Raw genomic sequence first — 8,564 nt, 5'->3', positions numbered from 1 at the left:
TCTTCGCAATCATTAAAATGTTTTTCACTGAAGGGGGTTGATAAGTAGCGTACTGTTGCCTTCGTCCCGGTAACTCACGTCTGTGGGAAGAAAGCAAAGCAAAAACAGGAGTAACATACAAAATCAACAGACACAGCCAGGTTTTAACCTGGTATCAAAACTACAGACCAGAAGTTCTGGGGTACTAGCATTTTCAGCTGTCCAATCCAGTCAGTGAAATTTATTCCACACTTTTTTTTTTTTTTTTTGCTGAGGACCAAAGTAATTTTATTATTTCATGTTTCACTGGAGTAATTTCGAGCTCTGCACCTGAAAAGGGGGTACTATAGCAGGGCCCCTGACTTAAACCAGTAGCTTTCAAGTTTAGCCCTACTTGTTTATCTCTATTCCATACCCATCTGTCTCAAACTTTGAATCCAGGCTAAAAATTCAATCTATTCGCTCTGCTATTTCCATAGCTTATGTGATTCCTGTTTGCTGCATCTTCATGTGTATTTTTACTGTAAAACTCTCTAGTCTTGTTATATTGCCAGTTACCAACCGTTTCGTTTTTGTTGAACATTGTTTCCCCATGGCGAGACCTGAGACCAGTCATCATACCAGCACTCCATGCTGACGGGAGCTGATGACTGTGTGCCACAGTGGACGAGACCAGGATATATGAACCTGGACATCAACTCATCAATTTATTAATGTCTAGTGACTGCAGTAATGCTATAAATAGTTGTTTGTGTTATCTTAAAAGTCTTTCTCTATCCAGAATGCCCAGGAGGGGTGGGCAGCCACTGGCACTTGGACCCCCAGAGTCTTTTTTTCTCCCTTGCCTTTCAGTTAGGAATTTTGTTTCCTTTCCTCCATGGCCAGTTGGCTTACTTAGTCCTTTGTTCACTAATATAGTTCTTGTAGTAATTTAATCTATAGCCAACCTTTTATTTTTCTTTCTTCCTTTCTTCAACGCTCTGCGTCACTTTTGCGAGGAGAGCACTCTATAAGAAATGAAATTAGGAAGGTTCACAAAACCGGAAGTTTGAAAAACACGCTGATTGTGCACATAAAAAAGAGCTAGTTGTAAGCATGAATGCACTTTAATGCAACTCAAAAGCAGCCTTAACATTGATGGTACACATTCATGCTACCAAGCCATCCAAAAAACAGCCACTGAACTCGAATAAGTCTTAGTTTTGATCCTTCCCTATGTCAGAATAATTTCAAATGCCAACACACATTAAAAGCATTATTGTTTGTTAAGGTTGGTATGATGACTTGAAGATTGTATGCACGAACCAAGACACAGGGCATAATCACGACTAAATAAACGGATGCGTTTATTCCATTGTTCAAGGTGAACCCATGAGCAACTTTCTGTAATGTGAAAACCGACCAGCTATTCAGTCTTTCTTGCAGTCTTGTTATATACAATAATTATACCCAATAATATTACATAATAAATAGGGTTGCAAACAGGAATGGTCTCTTGTGTTCCAGGTGTTACGGAGGTGCTCTAGTCATCAGACGTGACATCAATGTCCTCAGAGCTGGCCTGCTTTGTGGCAATCCTCCACCTGTTGATATGATGGTTGCCCTTCTTCTTCTGCTGGCATTCAGGACCCTCTTCCTCCAACTTCTGTCTCTTGTATTTTGTCCTTCTATTTTGGAACCAAACCTTCACCTGGGGATGCAAGAGGTAGAACTTCAAACCTTTTTAACAGGTACCACAAGTGTTTTTTGATTAACAGATGTACAGTTTATAGTCTTCTTAAGAAACACTAGCAGATATCTATGGTTAAAGACATGATCTTAAATTCTAAATACTGATGGTCCAAATCCCTGACTAAAGAATTTATTACATAGTATATAACTTATGAATGCCTTAAAACAAAATCATGTCTTCAAAATACATTAAAAAAAATTTATACCGTGGCATGCTTTGAATTATGCACCTCTGACCATTTTAACTTTGACAGATGTGTGAGTTTCTCTACAGAGCAGCGGCATTTTGTACAGTGAGAAGATTTCCACCTTCTCCATCTCGATGTTGTAAGTCCTATTTAATTTACATACATAAATGCTCTGGGTACTTGAAAAATAAATGCAAAATACTAAATGATAAAACAAAAATGAATTCACTCAGATATATATTTTCGACATATTTAATATGTACAGTAAGTTGACTTTAAAAAGGTTCTTCTAATGAGAGCACTGCACAATGGAAATATTTAATATTTTATAGTGTTGTTTGTGTTAAGTTCCAACTAATATTTTGCTTGCCTGTTGGTTTTGTTTCTCTTGCTCTCGATATTTACATGCATTTATTTATATTGTAAATAATTTTGCAAGACCTGTTCCAGATAATTACAGTCATGGCAGTATTATAATAACTCAAGTTCTGCCACGACAGTATAAATATCCCCAACAGCTCTGGGGGGCAAGGGACCTCAGTCCACTGAGCTCTGCCAACATAGTAACACATTGGGGTACAGCTAGGGGCCCATATGATCTCCTATAACGGGCAGATCAGTTCTAGGTCCAGTGCAAGGCCCGTATGCAGAGAACGATCCAAACCAATTCAAAATGCAAACGTTTTTGTCCAAAAGAGAAAAGGCCCATCTTTGTGCCCATCAAAACTTACAAGAGTGTGTGAAATTATTTTTTACACAGAAGTGATGAACTTAGTCATTGTTTCTTTATTTGTAAAACATTACCATGAAAGACACTATAAAAATAAATAAAATAGGAGCACTGGTCTTGTTACATTTAATAACATTTATACACTTTACTGTAACTTATTGTTCTGACACCGCTCTGTATTGTTTTATTATGGCTGCTTAAGGTTTTAAAATACAGTGAAGTAAATTCAGGGTTATTAAAACAACGTCCATTGTTAAAATAAATTACCAATATTTTGTTGTTAAACATAAGCAGCCATAGGAATCTGTTTTTACAGTCATCCGTGTAAAAGTTTTAATCATTTACTTATTATTGCGCGGGGGGCCTGGGGGCGCAGTGGATTTGGCCAGGTCCTGCTCTCTGGTGGGTCTGGGGTTCGAGTCTCGCTTGGGGTGCCTTGCGATGGACTGGCGTCCCGTCCTGGGTGTGTCCCCTCCCCCTCCAGCCTTGCGCCCCGTGTTGCCGCTCCGGCTCGCCGCGACCCCACTCGGGACAAGCGGTTTGTGTGCACTTATTGCTTACACGTTAAAAAAGTCATCTTCAATCAATCAATGTAAAACTGGTAGGTCTATAGTATAATAATTAATAAGGCCATGTGTCTCACTCGGGTTTTGGAGCAAGAGACGCGTGTGTGTGAGCACACAGCGCCGGGCGGGATGCGCAGCACAGCGCGGCCCTACCTGTGTTTCCGAGAGGCTGAGGCTGCTCGCGAGCTGTTTCCTCTCCGCGCCCACGACGTAGTGGTTCTTCTCGAAGGCTCTTTCGAGCCGCAGCAGCTGCGACGGGGAGAACGCGGTGCGGATCCGCTTGGGCTTCCTGGCGAAGGGGCCGTGCAGCAGCAGGCTCTCCTGGGAAACGTCATTTCCTGGGAACGGAGCCACACGCAGCGGTTCAGGGCCGTGATCCCGAAACAGCCCGCTGGATGTGGGCCGAAGGGGCCGCGCGCGAGCCACCGACCGACCGAACCGCGCGCTCCGCTCCACGTCGCTTCACCGGACGAGCGCGAGCGCAGCGCTGTAGACCTCATCGGCTTTGGTGTGGGCTGCTTTTCTCTCTCAGCTCCACTGCACTGCATTCCTCTCGAATTATACATAAGTATTGCACGTTCATATTGCTCTAATTATTTAAAATGTAAACACGCAAAAGTACTTATCGCTCATTATAGTCCCCTAGTGTGGCGTCGTACTTAAAACACAGGATTTTTTCGTTTATTATGACACGAAACACAATTACATGCCAGTCTGAGTCTCATTACATTTTTACAAAACATGATTAAAATAATTTAAAAATTTTTTACGTTGTACATAGCGATGTACTTGGAAAGCTTGTTAAAATATAGCTATTAATTAAATATTACATACGTATTATAGCCATACTATGCAGGAACTGTATATAAGATGGTGAAAGAAAGATATTTCAGAATATTTCGAAATAGATTTTGCAGCTGAAGTCGAAGGCAGACAGTTCCTCACAAAATAGTTGTTTAAAAAAATGAACAGTGAAGTTTTGAAATTATTTGTGAATACTGAAACATTTTCTTCATAAATTCTTTTTCTTTTAAGCGTTTTAAGTTTGCAACGGAAATGGAGAATGGCGTTAATGCACATTCTAGTGGAAAAACTAGAAGAACCGTAACGGCATGCTTCCTTTTCCCCCCAAAACAGTTACAAGAAACCTTGCAAACAGCACACCCTTTTTTTAATGTTGTTGCCAACATACATTTTTATGATGTTGCCAACATACAGACAGTGTAAAGGAATACAACCTGACATAGGCCTAATATGTATATAAATCACGGCGGAGTGCAGTTTGGGGTGTGAACTCAGCAGGAGGTCGGTCGCCCACAAAGAAAATATTTCCTTTACAAATTGACTGCGCAGGGAGGTAAAGAGCGGCCAATTATCTGGAAAACACCGTCCTCTCCAAGTGCCCAAAGCAGAGCTTCAACTTTAAGATCCATAAACTCTGAAATGTAATGTAATTAATCCCCTGATGGTTTTAATTAAAAACTCTTTATTTAGTTTCCTGTCCTCTGAATTACCATAATGAATTTATTCAGCAGCAAACATATTATACGAAAGTGAAGAAAGGGTTTAAAGGAATTCACCTTTTTTATTTAAAGGTAATTGAATTTAGCTGTTTTTAATTTTTTTAATAACGAACATAACCAATTTATGGTTAAAAGGTACTATAGTGCCTGGTACTTGGTTAGAAATGCAGGTTTCAAGTGAAACTGGACATTTTAACTGATTTTGACACCTGGGAATGGGATGCTCTGTAGTGCCACACCAGGCCACGTTTTCCGAGTCAGAAATGGAAATGTATCTCCACAGTCCAACACAACTGTTTTCCACAAAATAATGTCAGGACCAGAAACAGAACAAATGGGCGAAACAATTGAACTGGCAGCAGCATTTTTTTCCCAAGAAGTCCATTACATATTTTTTAGGCCTAAAGTACTTTATGGGTAGATGACACCTGAAGTCCATGCAAATAAATAAATAAACGACAGATTCAGATGGAGGATTAAATCAATCACTTGAACGTTGCGGCATTTTTTGGTTAAAGAACAAATCCGAAATACTGCTACATGAACACGTTAAAACAGCTGTATAAGAAACAGGATCACTCCCTCAGGGAAAAAAAAAAAAAATACACAAGTGCTGATTTCCAAAAAGCCCAAACACAGAAAAACCTGCGCGTTTATAACCTTAAATATATTAATTAGACAACAACAACAATAATAATAATAATAATAATACTAATAATAATAGTGTATATTACTATAATAGAATAAGAATAATATGGAATACAAAGTCTGCCGTTTATTTTTTTTAAATATTATCCCATAGTAGTGAAAATATTACGCATTTTCAATGCAAAAGCAAGCCGAAATCAGATGATGGGCCACGGATTTTCCAGGTTATTGACTGGTAGAGCATGGCAAGTTGAAAGGATCCTAAATAACTCAAGTGCAACTGAGTATTTGTCGCCTATTTCGGCTGTTCAGGCTGTGCTTAAAGTGAACAAAATGTGGCAAAAGATACGCGAAGTTCCGCGAGTTGTTTCGAGTTTTCTCGGCCACAGGAAGACATTCGGATGAACTTTGCGAAGTACTGGGAAATAACTGGATTAAACAGACGCCAATGGAAATATAATGAAAAATACTGATCTTGTTTACAGCGATCCTTCGTAAAGTCTTTAACGCGTGTCACAGTCAAATTGTGTCTGACTTTGCCCTTTCTAAAATGTGAACTAAAGAGACAGCTCTTCCGAACCGCAATAAAGCTGCACGAGAACCCGAGAAATGTAAAATAAAGCGATACATAAACGATACAATCTGCTACTTTTCTCTGCAGGCGGAGTATCGTTTTATCTGGTGACATAGTTAAAATAATTAAGCCGCTAAAACAGCCGCAAGTACATATGACAAAAGCTGACAACCTCCGAAACATGTTTGCAGCAATAAATCTGCTACAAAACCTCTTTAACAATTTGAATGACCGTTTTCTGCGCCTCGTGTCGCGGAGCACTTTCAGAAATCGCTGTATTATAATCCATAGCCACAGGCAGAGCAGAAAGCGAAGTATTTTCATGAAAGGCACCTAATACCCCCCTCTGCAAACGTCATTCAGTCTACATACACGAATAACACATTTCCTCTCTATAAAGAAAAAAAAAAAAAACATTTCCTCCCTATCATCTTTTACAATGCAGGAAAAAACAAGCAACTACTACTAACTTGTCAGACCGGCTCTGTGGGTGGTGCCTAATTTTTGTTTATTACTCACTTTTACTAATTACTTTTGTAGACTGCATGCAACGAGAAATTAAACATTTACATATATTTACATTTACTCACTTAGCAGACACTTTTCTCCAAAGCGACTTAGAATGAACTCTATGTAGTGTTACCAGCCAACACACCTTATTCACCAAGGTGACTTACACTGCTAGATACACTACTTACACTGAGTCACTCATCCATACATCAAACATGCTATGAAATGTACAGTAACAGTGAAAAATGACATCATACTCGTGTGTTCAGTTTGTTGAACTTGCAAAAATAATTGAGATAATCACAGATATTTGGCACGAGCAATAAAAATAAATAAACAGTAACCGCAAATGCAGTAATCTACACACTAGACTAGTCTAGAACGATTTAAAATGAGTGTATCTCAATCTTGTTCATTTATGTGAAGTATATAACTTAAGAGTAGCCTGTTAATGTGAATACACTGTTCGTTTCTTAATACATATTTTCACATTGTTATATCCAAAATCGTTCATCTTCTACACATAACTATTCCTGCCGAAAAAAAACATTTTTGCTGTGACCACTAATCATTTACAGAGTCCAGATAATTAAAGAAACGACGCAGAGACTATTTTGTTGAAGGGGGATACACAGAAGGTGTTATTAGGAACAGCTGGTAGCGCAGTGGTTATAGAGCTCCTGCCTTTGGACCCAAAGATCGCAGGTTTGATCCAAACCTCTGGCTGTAGTACCCTGGCTTGAGCGAGGTACTTACCCTAAATTGCTCCAGTAAAATTACCCAGCTGTAAAAAATGCGTAAATTATTGTAAGCATGTAATTGTGACCTTACACTCTAAGTCGCTTTGGAGAAAAGCGTCAGCTAAATGAATAAATGTATTAATTAAGGGATCGAATGACGATTGCTGCGCTTCTTAACTTTAGTTTAAAGAGAGAGCGGCGAAGCAGGATTAGTTACCTTGAAATCTGTGTCCGAAGAACCTGTTCCGTAAAACCCAGGGGTAAAAATGGAGGGGGTCGCGGTGCTGTGTTCCGAAAAAGGAGTGTGGGTGCTGTAAGTGAGTCCCTCCGAGCTGGTGTGGGTGCACCGACAACGACGGGTGGTTCACCGTCTCGGGAAACACCAAGTCCGGGTTCGTGTACAAAGACCTGCTCGCCGGCCCCTGGTAGCCGTTCATAAAGGCGTCGGTGGGGTTCGAGTAACTCAGCGCCGTGGGTCGGATGGGATCTTCTGCAGACAGAGGACTTTCCTTGGCCACCAAGGACTCGATGGTGAAACAGCGCTTGGCTGCCGGCGGAAACATCTTCTGACAGCCCAGCAGCAGCAGAAGTTCGCGAAAAAAAAGTCAGGTGCTTCAGCCGCAACTTCTCAACGGCAAGAAGTAATTAAACGCATCTGTATATGAAAAGCGGCAAACGAAAAACAGAATTCGCGAAATAACAAAGAAGGCTGCGCGCTCGAAGCTGTGGCGTTAAGGATATGCTAATCCATGGGGTTGAGCGCGATGTGGTACGAGCGAGCGGAATAGTATTGTAGGACACTGCGGAGTGACAGGACACCGACTGTAAAGGGCGGATTGGTACCTGCGGCGGACGCTCTGATTGGACAGCCACACCTGTGCGAATGTTGGAAGGGGCACCTGGAGAACGGAGCGCCGAGCGAGGACCGGAGTTCCTTCGCGGCTCTGCCGTGGAATACTGTACATGGATGCGATTTAAAGTAGTGTCATAAAAAAAAAGGGGGGGGGGGGGATCACAATTTAACAAATCGTGATGCAGACTCAATTCAACGAAACAAAAGGTAGACAAAATGTACATTCCTAGGCCTGTCAAACAAGTACAGATGGAACGTAAAGTCTCGCAAGTACATGAATTGATTAAAAAGGGGCAAAGAAGAGAAATGGGATTAATTTTTTCACATTATTCAGACAAAGATTAGACAGAATCGTGTGTTGAACTGTTTTTTGTAACTCAAGTGGCGGGTTAAAATCGTTTGATTTTAAAATACCTGAGCAAGTTCAAATCCTTTTTAGTCGCTGCTGTAAATTTGTATTTTTTGTTGAATGACAGGTTCTTCCCGTCTTTGTCATTCATTCAGCCTAAACTGATGTCATTG

General features: G+C 40.5%; 1 protein-coding gene across 1 annotated transcript; it reads right to left on the bottom strand.

Annotated features, from left to right (window-relative positions):
- Positions 1–1,118: 1,118 nt before the first annotated feature.
- Positions 1,119–7,956, bottom strand: emx1 (empty spiracles homeobox 1). Its single transcript, XM_018726481.2, has 3 exons — positions 7,407–7,956; positions 3,348–3,532; positions 1,119–1,669 (listed from the first exon to the last, which is right to left on the bottom strand). The coding sequence occupies exons 1-3, from the start codon at positions 7,750–7,752 to the stop codon at positions 1,502–1,504; spliced, it is 699 nt and encodes a 232-aa protein (XP_018581997.1). The 5' UTR covers positions 7,753–7,956; the 3' UTR covers positions 1,119–1,501.
- Positions 7,957–8,564: the final 608 nt, after the last annotated feature.

The sequence above is a fragment of the Scleropages formosus genome, chromosome 24 (assembly GCF_900964775.1).
Source record: "Scleropages formosus chromosome 24, fSclFor1.1, whole genome shotgun sequence".
NCBI lineage: Eukaryota > Metazoa > Chordata > Actinopteri > Osteoglossiformes > Osteoglossidae > Scleropages > Scleropages formosus.
Note: the sequence above shows the minus strand (reverse complement) of the source record. Positions and strands in the feature narration are given on the sequence as shown.